The sequence below is a fragment of the Oreochromis niloticus genome, linkage group LG7 (genome assembly GCF_001858045.2).
Source record: "Oreochromis niloticus isolate F11D_XX linkage group LG7, O_niloticus_UMD_NMBU, whole genome shotgun sequence".
Lineage (NCBI taxonomy): Eukaryota > Metazoa > Chordata > Actinopteri > Cichliformes > Cichlidae > Oreochromis > Oreochromis niloticus.
In genome coordinates this window covers 50,249,813-50,265,839 of record NC_031972.2, presented here as the reverse complement: position 1 = coordinate 50,265,839, position 16,027 = coordinate 50,249,813, and the positions used below count along the sequence as shown (strand labels likewise).

The 16,027-nt window shown below is 41.9% G+C and overlaps 2 protein-coding genes across 3 annotated transcripts; one reads left to right on the top strand and one right to left on the bottom strand.

Moving 5' to 3' along the window:
• The first annotated feature begins 6,768 nt into the window (after positions 1-6,768).
• Positions 6,769-8,026, top strand: fibina (fin bud initiation factor a). Its single transcript, XM_005450837.4, has one exon. The coding sequence runs from the start codon at positions 6,924-6,926 to the stop codon at positions 7,551-7,553; it is 630 nt and encodes a 209-aa protein (XP_005450894.1). The 5' UTR covers positions 6,769-6,923; the 3' UTR covers positions 7,554-8,026.
• A 4,450-nt stretch (positions 8,027-12,476) lies between these two features.
• On the bottom strand, positions 12,477-15,233 carry tmem276a (transmembrane protein 276a). Of its 2 annotated transcripts, XM_003443941.5 has the most exons (4): positions 14,340-14,742; positions 13,802-13,915; positions 13,563-13,700; positions 12,477-13,427 (listed from the first exon to the last, which is right to left on the bottom strand). In XM_003443941.5, the coding sequence occupies exons 1-4, from the start codon at positions 14,740-14,742 to the stop codon at positions 13,180-13,182; spliced, it is 903 nt and encodes a 300-aa protein (XP_003443989.1). In that variant the 3' UTR covers positions 12,477-13,179. The 2 variants fall into 2 exon arrangements, with proteins under 2 accessions (XP_003443989.1, XP_019217241.1); XM_019361696.2 differs by lacking the exon at positions 12,477-13,427 and having other exon boundaries at positions 13,666-13,700; positions 13,802-15,233.
• Positions 15,234-16,027: the final 794 nt, after the last annotated feature.

Genomic DNA, 16,027 nt, shown 5'->3' with positions numbered 1-16,027 from the left:
TTTTGTTTTGTTTTTTGTTAGCAACACACATGCTAAATTGATACATGGTAGCCATTTTTGTCATCGTGAGCAAGTTTTTTTCTTATCTGGTGGCATAATACCTATCAGAGAGAGACATTTTTAGACATGCAGCTGAACCACTTTGTGTAACATTTATAAGAATATAATTTGGTATTTTGCAGAGCATACGAGGGGAAGATAGATGTGCAGCAGGCATGTTGGCAAAATGAGCTGGGTGTAAGAAGGTGAGACTCAGATATGAAGCGTGAATAACAGCCATGATGGATGAGTGGACCTGAGTAAAGCCTCCTGCACAGAGAAGCAGCAGCCTGAAATTACTTCACAGAGCTCAATGGATGAAGGATTTGGCAGCTGTGCAAAGGGACAAAGCAAAACCTGCGTCTCTGAAGCACCAGGACCTTAATGAGCAGACTCACTTTGATTCATCTACTAATAAACATCTTTTTATGCCATCATGCTATTATTCTCATGATAGAGTTAGCAGTAATAGTATTAGGAGAGTGGGTGTACTCCCACACCAGAACTCATTTTACTTTTGAAAGCATTTTTTGGTCGTTTGCTATTGCGGTCCTCTCCTATTAAAGAACGTGAAAACTGACAGTGAAGTGTACGCTGCTTCAAAGTAAACATGAATAGATTAATCCCACATCTGGTCCTCCCTTGTAAAAATGTGTTATGTTGCATCTGCTTGGCCACTTTAACATATTACTGGTTCATGTTTGTGATTATTATCCTGATTATTCTCGTTCATGTGTGTTTATACAAACTTTTATTAATCCAGGTGCTGGTAGCACTGACGACAGTCACACCACACAGCTCTGATGTCAGTCACTGCTGCGCTGCTGTTGATGGTCTCAATGCTGTTGTGATCATCATTAGCAAACTGGTTCTCTTTATATTTTAAATGTGCAAGCTGCAACACAATGCTCAGAAAACCTATGAAAAGTGAACACAGTCCAGACAAATCAGTGAACTTTTACAAGAAGTTCAGTAAATCACACTCTAGTAAAGCAAGCAGTGATTTCATACACTGTGTGGAAGCTGTGTAGCTGTGTGGAACTAGGGGCACTTAATTCCGTGTCAACACTTGTGTGGGCGGCGAAATCTGCAGTTTCCACATGAAAACTCATCATTAAAGCGGACGACTCAACACAGGAAACAAGAGTGATGAGCACAGGGAGACGACAGAGAGAGTGCACAGGAGGGAAGGGCAACATGACAAGCAAATCAAGAGCCTTAACAAAAGCCTTTTGCTTTCTTCTGGATTTATCTGCAACTGATACAGAAAAACAAACAGGTCATCTGCGTATGATTAGTCAGTGGAAGAGGAGAATCAGGACTGAGCATTAGCTGTTATTGCTTTCATAGCAGAGAGCAGAGGCAGCACTTTGTTAACATTGTTCTATTTAACAATATTATCAGACAGTATGAGAAAAATCTCCCCAGGTTAGACTTTTGAATATAAATGTGACCTTCAGCAGGTGGATTTCCAGTGGATTAATAATTTAATGCTCCTTCATCACAAATGGGTTTGTGACCTTGTTGCTTCGGTGATGAGTATGCGCAGTTCATATGGCATAAACCCTTCTGTGACTGATCATTATGCTGCAGCTGATGTAAGAAAGCTGACAGTGGCATGTTTTGTAGTTATATTAATAGTCTATTGGGGCTACTGACAATTATTTAACAATTATTTGATCGGCTTCAGTGGATTTTTTCTTTTTGCTTGTAAGATTGTCAAACTGGGATGAATAGCAAGCCAGAGAAAAGCCTTTTGACTTTACAGTTAATTCCCAAACCCCTTACAGTTCACACTTTGGATGCTAATCAGTTTCAACTGCAGCTGCAGTGAGATCTGACTGATCTGACTCGGCATGTGATCTGCAAAAATCAAACCAACACAGCTTGAAACAAACACTTTATTGTGTTGTGGTGGTGCACAGTCAAGACTGAAAGGCTTACCCATGTGTTTATGAAGATCCAACTTGTTTTACTGAACCATGAGATATAAAACAATCATTTTTTCATTTGAAATGTTACATTTATTTCCAGTTTTTCACCAAAAACATTTCTGTTTGGCACTTTTAGTTTTTTGTTTTTTTTTTAACACCCCAATATGTTTTCCTGTATGTTGCTGCCAAATTTAGCTCATTTTACAAAACTACCTCTCTTGAATATTTAATGAAAAAACACTTAAGGGCATATGGCCAAAATGCCAGTCTGATGCAGTCCTCCAAAGATAGCACTTTTTCTCACAGAACTGCAGCAACAGTCCTTCATTAATCTTTCATCTAACTAGCGTGGTGAGAGGGGCTGGAGCCTATCCCAGTTCACAGTAGACAGGTCTCCACAGGCTCAAATCCAATCCCTCTCCTACTCCACTATGGTGTAACTCTATTGAGTCTCTGCTATGGAGTTCATAGATTGTATAAAAACAAATAGATGTAGTCACATAATGTCATCCATCAATTTCAAGGCCTCAAAATTAGCATTTTGGCTGCTAACATGTTTTTTGATGCCACAAGTGATCGTGTTTGGACGAGAAGGTAGCGTGCTAAGTAATCAGCTAACAATAGCAAGATTCATAACCCACTCCTGCTTGAGGCTGTTTGGTTTGCAAAAGGACTCAAGTGTGTAGCCAGAGGGTGCTGAGGCCAGATTGGTACCAGGACTGTCACGGGGCTGACACAGGGAGACAAACAACCATTCATGCTCACATCCACACCTGTGGCCAATTTGGAATCACTGCCGAACCCGACACGCATGCTTTCTGGACTGAGGGAGTCCTGTGAAGATTTGAAGCAGCTCTAGAGAGAATTAGAAGGTTGCGTTGAGGTTTGTCCTCTCTGGGTGCTTTTGGAAACTTTTTTGCTGATTAGCGGAGGTCACCGTTTTAAATCCTCTGCTTTAATAAAACATGTGAGTGAACAAAGCTTCACTGCTGATATCTGATGAAAAATGAGCCTGATATAAATGATCACATCAAAATAATCCTTCTGATGGAATGAAATGAACATGAAGTCATTAAGAGCGAGCTGACTCACAGTCTCACAGTGAGTCAGCTCGCTGTTTCTGCAGTCTCCCACGCAGCCCGCAGGGCCTCGACCTATGCACCATGAGGAAGCCCATCACCATCAAATAGGGATCTGCTAGAAACAATAGACTCTGGGCCTCCTTATTCACACGTACACACTCACAAAGTCAACAATAGTGGATCAACAAGAACATCCCTTCCAACTCCACTAAATTATATTTGTTTCTGCATGTGTTGTTACATCTGCTTTGGGGCGGCTTTATTTTACCCCGTGGTACCCTGCTCTGCCTCTGTGAGCTGGACAGTTTATTCTGTTCGTGTTTATATTGAGAGACGCTGTATTTATTCAGGTGTGTGACTTAAGAAGGAACAGAGAGGGCCTGCATGCCGAGAAGCCTCAAGCTGTCTCTGCTTGTTTCCCTCATTCAGCAGTGTGTTCAGAAGTGCAACAGCAGTTTCAAACAAACAAGCAACACTCCGATGACCCAGAGCTGACGGGAAATGAAAAACATGTGCATTTGTAGCATTTCTCACACGTATTTCAAAGTGCAATTGGAACATATTTCCATGAAGACTAAGATGAGATAGAATACACTTTATTTATTATCCCATAGATGGGAAATCCCTGCATTAGAACAGTTATAACAATGAGCTAAATCTGGAGGGAGGCCTGTGAGCTAGTTCAACCAGTCGTCTCAAGCTGCACTGTGTCATACACATCATATCTCTGTCCCCTCCCTTCATCCCCACCCCAGTTTTGGGTGCATTTAAGCTCCAAACGTTCTATCTCTTTGCCACTGTTGCCCTACAATGACACCAGCTGTGTCAGACCTTCCATCACCTCAACATCCACCTGTATGGGCTCCCTAACATCTATATGTGACATGTCTGTGGGGAACTCTAACTATATTTTTCTGGGATCATAAATCATCTCAAACGTGAGTTTTCTGACTAAACAGCACATCTGCTTCTGATTAATCATCCTCTTTATCCAAGCATCAGTCTGCCTTGCCATAAGGTTTTAGGAGAGGCTTTAACATTATAGAGACGGAAACCTGACTGTAATACTACCATTATGTATGCTGACTTGGCTTACTAATACTCTTAGAAGGAGCCGAGACGGTGTTAGCATTAATTATTAAATAAAAAACAGAATGCAGAAAAGCCCATTACCTCTTTATGCAGCAGTTGTCCCCCCTGTGTTGCCACTTTTCCATCAGTCCATTTCTGTCCATAAGAGTAACCCCAATCTCTATTCAACTGTTGTTTTCCTACCTTTTTTTATTTTTTTGGTTTTGTTTGCTGCTGCTGTCAGCTTACATCTTGCTGACCTATATCCTTCCTGTTGACAAATCCTATAAATCCTGCTTTTATCCTGCTGCTCTAAACTGCTTGTTGGTGTCAGTCAAGAAAGGCGAGTGAAGGAACAGCAACTCCTGCATGCAGAATGTGAAATACTGCAAATTTAGACCTCACTGAATATTTTTGCATGGTCCTAGTTCATGAATAATTCCAGTCTGTTTTGTATTATTGTAAAAAAAAAAAAAAAAAAAAAAAAAAAAAAAAGCATTTCCAACCGCTCTACCTCATTGTTTAGTGACAAAGATGCATCCTCTCTATAGCAAATACTGTATGGATCAAACACGGGACCAAACAAGACATTTCCAGCCTTGTGTTTACGGCTCACCATATGTTTCCAGTTTGGGTGACTATTGCTAACAAGCTGTGAGCCATATTTGAGACCACCCGGTGATGATGCAATTATCTTGGACAGGATGTGCATTAGAGGGGATGGAAGCCCAGGGGACTCTCCCTTTTTCAGTAATCTAATCGCCTGACTGAAGTCATCAGAGTGAGTGCTCACTATATTCTCACAGTCTGAAAATATAATAAAAAAGCATTAATTACTAAATCTGTTTGAGACTCTCCTATTCCCATCGAGGCACAGCCACAACATTAAAACTACATATTAATTTGGAGGACCTCCCACCACCACAGCAGCTCTCCCATCAGTGTATGGACAGGGGGGTTCTGGAGGTAACCTCTAGTGCAAATGTAGGAAACATACAGCCAGAGGGCCAGAACTGACCCATGCACTATCTCAATATGACCCCTAATGTCTTCAATGGGAAATTAAACAACCGCTAGCATTAAAAAAATCTATAAAACACAGCCTCCAATTAATGGACCATGACGTCTTTGACTATAACAAGTCTGTACTGCCTTATGACTTGATTTCAGCAATCCAAATGTTTTTTCTGCAATAAACTTCAACACCTTCATTCTAAAGGTTAAAATTATATATGTGAAAAATAAAATGAATACAGCTTTTAAATGGATTGTTTTATGCCGCAATACACCATACTGAGGAAAAGCAGACAATTTCTAACACAAAGATTTCTGTTTTTGAATTAAGAATTCATTCTTTTGCCCACAAAAATTCATAGAGTTGAGCATTATGTACAGAATGTTTCTAGTCAGCTTGTTCAAAACGCAGCCCTTCATTCACTTTAGGTAATACATTTTTAAAAAATGTTGCCCACCCCTGCTAGTGTGTGCCACCTGGAAAATGACAGTTGATCCTTTGGATCCCGTAGGTTGTGGGGTGACGCCTCCGTGGATCAGGCTTGTTACATTGCTCACCCAATTTAAGTCCAATGCTCCATCACTGTATTTGGCTCTTTGTCATTTTCCTTCTGATATTTCTGACACCGGATTTGTCATGTGGTGTGTCAGATTATTCTCCTGTAGGAGGTTTGTTCTATTGAGGAGGGTCTTTAGTTAGTAAATGTCAAAGTCACATCCACATGAATCCCCAAACCCACAATTTCTCAGCAGCACAGTGTCACTGTGAATGTAGAAGGAAGCACTTTATACCCTCTTGCTGATGAGCCATGTATTGTTTATTATATGCCATGGGTGTTTCCATGCTTCCAAAAAGGCAATTAAGACATGTAACAATTTTGCATATTATGGCTTATTACCAACAGCAGCCACAAAAAACTGTATCTGTATTATATTCGTGTAACCCTATAAAAACCAGCTAAACACCTAAACATCACAAGCAACTCTCCCCATAAAATCTTGCTCTTGTTGTTTCCTGGACCCTTTAAATCATGTTCAGGCCCCCAAAACGCCCCACAGAGGACAAAAAGCAAAAACTGGGAGTGCATTAAGCACTGATCTGCATAAATACACTTACCTGCACCTTTTTCTAATCACATGGCAATCACTTACACTTATGGCCAATGCTGTCTCTTTATCTTACAGCGTCTGTTCACTATGCAACCTGGAAGAATGGCATTAAAAGGGTCAGTATCAAATCAATAAATGTTTAATGGTTCTCGTGTGTACGTTTATGCTTCTCAGTGTGCAAATGTTCTTCCTAAAAGTGCAAATGTGCCCGGAAAAGTGTCTAGCAAAGTTTCTGGTTGTAATAAAAGGGGAAAATGAAAATGCAAACCAGACAGCTGATACATGATCGATTGCAAATAACTGTTAAATACGGGGTTACATTTGTAAATCATAGAGCATAATGCACAAAACACGCTGCAGAAAAACCACTTATTCTAGATATGACTGACGAAATGCTTATTTTCCACCCAAAGATATTTTTCTGCTGTGAACCATGCCTTAAAATTCTGCGGTCGGAAACACAGACGCTCAAAGATCAGCCGCATGACTCCGCACTGGTGCTGCGCGCTTTGCCTGACCCTGGAGCCACCACAGAGGGGCTCTTCTGCCTTAAAACAGGCAGTCTGCGCCTTTTAGGTGACGGGGGACTGTGTAATATGAGTCGGGATGAAAACTGCGCGCTGAATCCGGCTGCCAGTCCAGATGCTGTTCGCTGGAGAGAGAGAGGAGGTGCATGATGGATCCCGTCCCACTGCTGCTCATCCTCGTCACATCTCTGCCAGTTTGCTCGGCAGTCTACACTGGGCCCCTGCAGCCTGAGATCTCCAATGGCACTTTCCATCACTTCTTCGTCCCGGATGGAGATTACGAGGAGACAGAGGATCCCGAGAAGTGCCAGTTGCTGTTTAAATTTTCAGACGTGTATCCATGCGCGGCCTTAGAGGACAGTGACTCACTGGTGAGGGAGGACTTCGTCCTCACGAAGCTGCAGGCGGAGGACTCGGCCCGCCTGCTCGAGGGCATCGGCCGGACTGTGGCCCAGGATCTGGACGGAGAGGACAGCTACGGAAAGTTCCTCCGGCGGGAGATCTCCCAGATCGGCGAGGCTTTTTCAAACGTGGACAAGTCCCTGGTGGAGCTGGAGGTGAAGTTTAAACAAAGTCAAGAGACTGAGCTAAGGGAAGAGCAACAGCTGAACGGGCATGTGGTGAAGCAAGTGGGTGACATTAGGGACGCTCTGAGGGAAACCACCGACATCTCGCTGGGCCTGAAAGATAAACATGAGCTGCTGTCTCTCATCATTCGCAGTCATGGTACCAGGCTGAGCCGCCTAAAGACTGAGTATCTTAATGCTGGTTCTTAGTGGGGCTGTGGTAGTTTTAATGTGTATTTGTGTATGTGTGTGTGAAAGAGAAAGCGAGAGACTGAGAAAAAGAGAGAGAGAGGACGCTCCAGTTCATTAACCAACTGGAAAGTTTATTGTGGCCTATGAATATCCTTCTTAAGCATTTGAACTTCTCCGACCTTTGGTTGTTCCCATTCCTTGGAACTGTGTCACTGAAGGAGCTCTAACAAAAATATTAGCACATTCCTCTGAATCAAGAGGGAACAAAGAAATGTGGACATAAGTTATGTCTGCAAGGAACCCTCAGTGCCACCCCAGAGGAGAAATCTTATCCAGAAGAGAGAGTGTGAAAACAACCCCCCGGCCCAAATGGATTTATTGTCAGTAAAATATGTAACTCTGTATGATTTTAACTATGCTGTTCACGCTGTTAGGTTGTCATAACTGATCAAATAAATATTAAATATCTGATATTTCCCCATTTCTTTCAAGCAAGACAAAATGTTCTTCATTTTTGTCACCAAATCAGGACTTTCGGGAGTTTTCTTTTTCATGCTTTTCCTGCTTGCCCTGAGACCAATGTGAGACGTCTCCCATCCTTTAAAATTTGAGATTTGCAATAAGTACTCGAAATCTTTGAAATTGTAATTTTTTTTACTTTCATGCGACCCTCCTCCTCCCTCATGCCTTGACATCACCGTGTTTGCTGTTGGCACTACAAGTGGCAGGCTCGACTGTCCCTTCAAGTGGCCGTGGTTAATTGGCGTCTGAAGTCTGTCACTGCCTCCCACTTCCATCTGGAAGTAATCTGCTCGAGTATGAAATATGCTTCTTCAAAGGCCGTCACTGTCATCATTATCTAGTCTTTTGTCTGTCATAATCCACGCAGTTCGAGGTTGATATGAGATGTTATTGTGTTTAAACTCTGAGCTGTTTTGGATTATGTCATTTTTACTAAAAATAGGCTCTTAACTGGCAAGTTGTTTATATGTCTATAAAAAAAAGTCTGTTTTGCTCTTGAGTTTATTTCAGAGACACTGTTTATGGATGGAAAATTGTTTTGAATTTCCAAAATAAGCATTAACCCTGGCTAACAGGGTCACACATAAACAAATCTGTTAGGCTGCCTTCATTTGAAGTGCCTTGGATTTAATATCACAAATGCCTTTGGTGGTAATCTCTGTATTTTCTCTCTCTGACTACCGTAAAATGTTCTTATTCCAGCCAACGTCTGCAACAACCACAAAGTAACGTCTACAAGCATGCCCACTTTTTTTCTTTCTTGCTTTTTTTTGTTAACAGAGATAATGTCTATGCAGATGTGAGTGAGCCAGATGGGCTGCAATGGGTGCAACTGGGTGTGATTTCCTCTGTCTGGTTTTCCTCACAGTCCAGCTTCCCCTGAGGGACCCCTTTTTAAAAAAAACCCCAGCTCTTTCTTGCTAAGCACAGTGCAGACCAGCACAGCAAAAACCCAGAGCTACAGGAGCTCCTGAGAAACCCTATATGTCTATACAGCTCTTAATTTCCAGGGGCTCCTGTACGGGGCTCCAAGATTTGATTAAAACATTTGGACAAAATTTCCACTGTGTTAGTAAAAGTGGAGCTATTCGCAAAACCTCTCATAAGCAACCTGCCCATCATAGTTAATTTGTCTTTTTTGGCTCAACTGATATAAATCCACCTATAGGAAAATATTTTTTTCCCGCAAGATTAGATTCAGATCCATGCTGCTTAGAGGCACGACTGCCCGAGCGTTAAGCATGCTGTTGAAGAATGTATTCTCCTTAAGAAAAAACAAAGAAAGGTCAAGAATGCAGACCAGAGTCGACCTGAAACTACTCTGACCCGAAAATGACAGGCCTCTGGGGTGCTATTGTTAGAAAGGAGAGATTTGTTAAGTGCTCCATCTGCTACTAGTCTTACCGTTATTATTACTGCAATGAAACGGCTGATAGTTTTAATATGATTCAACTGCATCTGACGCTCTTTTAAGGAGCTCTTGTTCAATAAAAATAGAGATACTATTTAACTTCTCAAGTTTTTTAACACATCTCAGTGGAGCAGCTCCATGACAACAGAGAAATTTCCCACTGAGCAAAGTCTGCCTTCTGCTAAAGACCATGAGATAAGGTTGAAAGCTCTAGAAAGAGCAGGAAAGTGAACCTTGAGATAAGATTTTTTATTTCCAGATTGCTGTGTTGAAGGCCAACCCCCCCTTTCACATACTCAGGAGCAGAATTCATTTACATCCTTAACAAATGTTGCTGATGTAACAAGACAACATAAGTCAAATAGGAAAAGAAGTCAGAGCTTTAACTTCAGTAAAAATAAACACTAATACCAGTGTGGTATGCAGGGATGTAAGCAAAAATCCTACATTTAAAATTAACTTTAGTATAGGAAGTATTGTTAAAGAAAAAAAATGCAGAATAGCCCATTCGGAAGTGACGGATGACCTCTTTGACTGCTTAATTGCAATGGAAAAGCATTATTTTAATGTAAGTGGAAAAGTTGATTCCTTACTCTATAGTAGTTGGTGATCAACTATAACTATTTATGTATATCAATCTGTCTTATTTTTTTATATTCATGAAGTCATCAGGTAATTGATGAGAAATGGAAAGTACAATATTTTTCTCCAAAATATATTTTAGTATAAACCGGAATAAAATACCGACATTTAAGTGAAGTACAATGGCCTTCAAAGTGTACTTTAGTAAATAGGCCTTGCTACTTTCAGCATACATGCCTATGTAAAACTAAGTACACTCTTACTGCTTCCATTGAAATTCAAAGAGTAAGGCGCAGTGAGGTGCCGCTAATTAAATGCACTTAATTAATTGATCATCTGTAAGTGTGAGCACCCTTGTAAAACCAGATGTTTTGGCAGTTTGATGTCTGCAGCATTCAGGTGGGTGTTAATGCAAAACCAAGAGCTGTTCCTGCCCATCAAATTGAGATGAGTTATGAGGCCATTTTGGAACAATTTGAAGTTCATCATTGTACAGTGAGGAAGATTATTCACATGTGGAAAGCTTTCAAGACACTTCAAGCTCAGACTGTGCAATGCTTGGAGAAACTGCCAAAAACAAAACAAGAGCTACATCTCAGACTCTGCAGGCCTCAGTTAGCATGTTAAATGTAAAAGTTCATGAATATTACAATCAGGAAAACAAGTGTGGTTTGTTTGGAATGGTTGCCAGGAGAAGGCCTCTTCTCTCTGAAAAGAACATGACGGCACAGCTTTGGATTGCAACATCTGAACAAAACAAAAGGCTTCTGGAACAATGTCCTTTGGACAGACAGGACCAAAGTGGAGACGATTGGCCATAATACACAGCACTGGGTTTGGAGGAAATTAAACACAGCGTATCAGCGCAAACACTTAATACTAACTGTCAAGCACGGTGGTGGAAAAGTGATGATTTAGGCTTGTTTTGCAGTCATGAGTCGACAATGAACTCTTCTGTATAGTCAAATGTGAGGCCATCTGTCTGACAGTTAAAGCTTGGTCTAAAACTGCATCGTGTAACAGGTCGATGATCCCAAACACAGCAGCAAATCTTCAACAGAATGGCTGAACAAAGATGTTGCAATGGCCCAAAGTCCAGATCTCGACCTGTTTGAAATGCTGTGGTAGGACCTTAAGAGAGCTGTGCATAAATGAATCCCTCAGTGAACTGAAGCCACACTGTAAAGAACACTGGGCTACAAGGTACTGAATCATGGACTGCATTTAGCTTTTCTTTTCACAAGACTCCACAGAGTCCAATGACCATATATAGAGAAAAGCATACACGCTTTTTACTCCACTTATCTGACATGGTATTAGTCACTTTTTCAGATTGGGGTTTTTAATGCAAAGCATACTTAAAGTTCAAGCAATTGAATGCACTTTAGCCAACAAGCCATGGGTATGTAGCATAATTAGACCACCTACAGCACCGGATGACTTTTTAATGATGTGGGCACATGTAGGACATGTATGATTCCTCCTCATTAACCACACAGTCCTTTGTATCATTGATACCAGACACTGTAACACTGCAAAACAAACCAGTCTTCACAATTCGTTTGAACAGTTAGATACATTTACTACAGAGGACTACTGTTTGTTTACATGAAAAATGTTTTCATGTTTCCAGGGGCTGTTAACAGAATAAAAAGGAGCTCTTTGCAATGAATTAATGGTCCACTAAGAGAGTCTGTGCATCCTTTAGCAAATGATTTTATCACAAAATATATTTTGTGCATTTATGATGTAGAGTGTTTGTTTACTTAAATCTCCAGTGCCTTAAGTAAACAAACACTGTGCCTAATCAACAACAGGGATTTATTTGAAGACTGCAGATGAAGATTGCCACAGTTTGAGCAACAGAATAGTACCGATGAGCAGCGAAAGTTCAGGAAATGAGTGAAGCCAATATTTGAATTAGCTGTCAGAAAGATTTATTTTTTTCTTAAAACCAGTATGCATGAAAAAAAAACCTTGAAAAATTATCAGCAACATCAGTGTGTTAATCTGTGAATTGTCAGCATGTTGTGATCCGAGAGCTTTGGATGAAGTTATCCGGACATTCCTCATTTTATGTGGCCCTGATGTTTATAAACATAGATTTAATTTCCACTGAAGTGTGCGAGGGAAAAAATGACTTCACTTTCATGTTCTATTTAATTTGGACTGATTTATTTCTGTCAGTTTTGTCACTCAGTTTTGGTCACTGACGCACATTTTGGCCACTGACATTTGCACATTTAAGAGTTTAGAAGTGGTTGCATAAAACGGTGGCCTGCAAACAGCTCCTCGTAACACCAAGAGAAATAAATTCAGCTGCAGTTTTAAAACAATGCTGTAAACGCTTTGACTCAGTTAGCAGGCCTCTTCTGCCTGCCGGCATACCAGTGAACACATGTTAAGACATAAGACAACCACAAAGGTTTTTTTTGCTTTTGTTTTTTTATATGATGTCTGTTCAGTGCATTACATGAGGGGGGAGAAAAAAATACTTTTGCATGGCTCTTTTATTTTTCAAAAATATTCCGACAGGGGTAAGACCTCAAGAACAACAAAACACTTCCCTCAAACACAGTTTGGTCTAATGCTCATTTTTTTTCCTTGAATAAACACGAATGCATCTGCATACATACAATTCATAAAGTACATGTACATATCTTGTTTTGAATGGGTACATAATGATACACAGTTGCCCTTTGAAATGTGAATTACAAGTCCATGGTTTGATCTTCAGTTTCCATTTGAAAGTTGTGCTATTGACCTCCTGCCAGTGCATCTTTTTCTCTTTTTTATTCTGTTTTTCTTCTCAAACTAGCAGATTTTACAAGAAGAAATTGTTATATTCTCCTCTTGAAGAGCAAGCAATGACACTCAACAGTTTATTCATAAAGAGGGACAGAAGAAAAAAATCAAAAAGCACCAGAGGAACTGAAACCGTCTTCAGTCAAATGTCACCTCTTTATCATTTCCCATGTGAGTGCGAGCAAGTGTCCCATGCTTTCTCTGTGCCTGGCTAAGTGAAGGCTTTCTCTTCTCTCTGAGTCCCTGGGTGAAGCTGTCTCTGGAACAGGGCTCGTCACTGTTTCACAGATGAGACAGGTGTCTGTTTGGTATGCCCGCGGCCTGTCACACACAGCCGTTCTCCTGTCTGGGCTTGTGCACCGCACTGGTCTGTGGGGGGTAGAGGGAGGGAGCGAGTGTGCACAGGAAGCCAGCCAGCAATGTGAGGCCCAGTCCACCCCACGCACAAAACATGGACCAGCCGTAACCATGACTGATGTCTTCTGGTATGCCAAACATGTAGCGCGGATAGCGGGACAGTTCAAAGTTGATTCCGGCCACACACGTGCAAAGGGAGATTATGCAGCACGTCCCTGCCAGAGAGCGAGGATGAAACAAGTCAGCAACCCGTTTTGATCCCCCCCTTTTGATGCGCCACGGTTAACAAAGACCACACCGCCCCTCTGCGGTGAGTCGGGGCAGTGCTCTTTATGTAAAGAACTTCTTACCTCCCATGAGGAAGAGAAGTCCGGCGACATACTGCATCAGATCGTGGTCTTGACAGCAGCCCAGAGCGCCTATGATCCAGCCGAACATGATGATGGATATGGCCATTCCTATGAAACTGGCAGTCATCCTCTGGAGATCTGCAAAAAAAAAAAGGGCACAGCAGAAAACACCCTGTATGTCGGGGGGCGTGCTCAGTTTTTCTACATTAATTCATCAGATTAAAAAAAAGGCAACTCACGAAGCGCGTGCCACTCATCCTGCCTTATTGTCTTCGTCAGATTGATTGGCAGATTTCTGGGGAGCTCTGATGATGAGTAGTAGTATTTTATTGGTGTGCAGCGTGGAACCAATCCTGTGGATGTAAACAACACAAAAAGGATGTCTCACATTAGCACTGAGACGAGATGAAGAGGATATCACAAGGCTCGCTCCTGCCACCCCCACCTCCCAAAAATACGCACCCAGCCCCCCCTCCACCACCACCGCCCACCCATCCACCCACACCACTGTGGAGTAGCTTATTGTACGCATCCCGAGGCTTCTGTTACTACAGGCTGCCCTTTTGTGCTGGGGAGAGAGAAAAAAACAGCACGTCGATCGCATTGTAACTGTACTCCGTGCGATACTGCGTAGGCCTCGAGGGTCTTTGCGCAGCATCAGCACCTTGGATAGCGCATTCGTGCACAAAGTATTGTTACCGACAGCGGCTGCCACTCGACACAAAGCTTCCAAAACAAACACGTTACAGCACAAAAACACGAAGCCCGACACCAAACCTTTAAAGATCAAATCCTCCGTCTCCAAGTCAAACCCTTCTCTGTGGCACTTTCTCCACAGTCCGGTGACGGTGGAGTTGAAATGCCGACTGCAGAGAGACTCCATTGCCGGGGCAGGAGGCAAGAAGTGCCGCTTAGCCCGCAGCAGCATTTCGCCGCTGACACTGGAGCCCTTTCTTTCAACGTTTTTCTCCTTTGGCAGCATCCGAAGCGGAAGGTTGTTGTTGGAGATGTAAATGTAGCCGGGGTCGTTTCTTTTGTTTGAGTAATTCTTGCAGCGTTCCCGGTGCCTCCTGGCGTCAGTCTCGTACCAGTTGTCGGTGCTGATCGCCACCGCGATCAGTCCCAAAGCGCAAAAAGCCAAAAACAGACCTGCCACGGTTAAAGTCCTCATAGCAGCCATGTTCCATGCGTATCTCGCCTCGGTGCCGTGATATTTCCACGGGACAGCGGGACTCCGCTCCTGGCTGCTGCTGCTGTCAGTGTCTAAGGTGGGGAGGGAATTTGGCAATACGTGGAAATCGGAAATGGTGATTAATCGGTGAAGCCCTCATTTCTCTAATTTGTCAAGCATCCCCTAAAAAAGCCATATTCGGGGGCGGAGGATAAATAGATTTGGGCCTCGATGTGCTATTTTGGTTGTCTCCTCTATGCCTCTGAACTCAGTCTAGCCTAGATACTGGCCAGTTCAACGTCTCTTTCCAGTAGATGGAGACAGAGCAAATATTTGAAAGCACAAGAAGCCCCAGACCTGCACTTTACGCACCGTGGGTCACGGTTTGCAATCGTCATAAACACGATTTTCTGGGGTTAAACAAAATAAAGGAACCTTTGCTGTCTCTTAATAGACCATGTCTCAAGGCACCTCAGCTGATGTGTTCTGTGAAACACAAAAATGCAGACAAACAACCTGCTTTTCTCCCTGTGGTGTGTTCACAGGAAACAGTTTCATCACAGCCAGCAGATTGCCTCTGGTAAGTTTCCATTAAAACAGAGGCAAAGATGTCACAGCACAGCGTAATAATGTTTGACTCATTCGATTATTTTAAAAGAAGTCATAAAAATCCACCTCCATACCAGAAAAAAAAGTCAGAAGGTGGTTATAAAAATCTCAGTTGTGTGGAAAAGTGTTGTATGTATAAAAACGTAGACAAGTTACAGGGACAAAGTGAGTCCAGCTATTTCAGTCATGTTTTCACTGGTTTCATCTCATGGTCAGAACTTCCTCAATTGAAACCATAATGCCAAACAAAAAGAGGAACAAGCCTGGTCCAAACTTCACTTTTGGTTTCGACTGCTGCCTGCAGTAGAGATTAAAAAAAATTCCAGTGTGAATAAATCATACTCATTGTAATTGAGAGTTAGAATCTCATAAAGCCTCCTTTCCTACTCAATTACGATGTGTTAAATGAAATAAGTGTCGCATTTTCTTTAAGTTTAATCATGTTAGGAATGAGTGCAAAGATTAGAGTTAATGTCTCTCTAATCACATCAGTTAAACTGATGAGAGAGAAGAGTTGAAGCAGGGAAGGGCTCGTCATTTAATATGTGATAACTTTCTCCTCTCACTGCATCTTCTTTAAGGGTGTGAATGTTTTCACAGAAATGTGGAGATGTTTTACACTCAGGGTGTGCTATAACACACAAAAAAGCACACTGGGCTTTAGACTTTTAATAAATGCATGTAA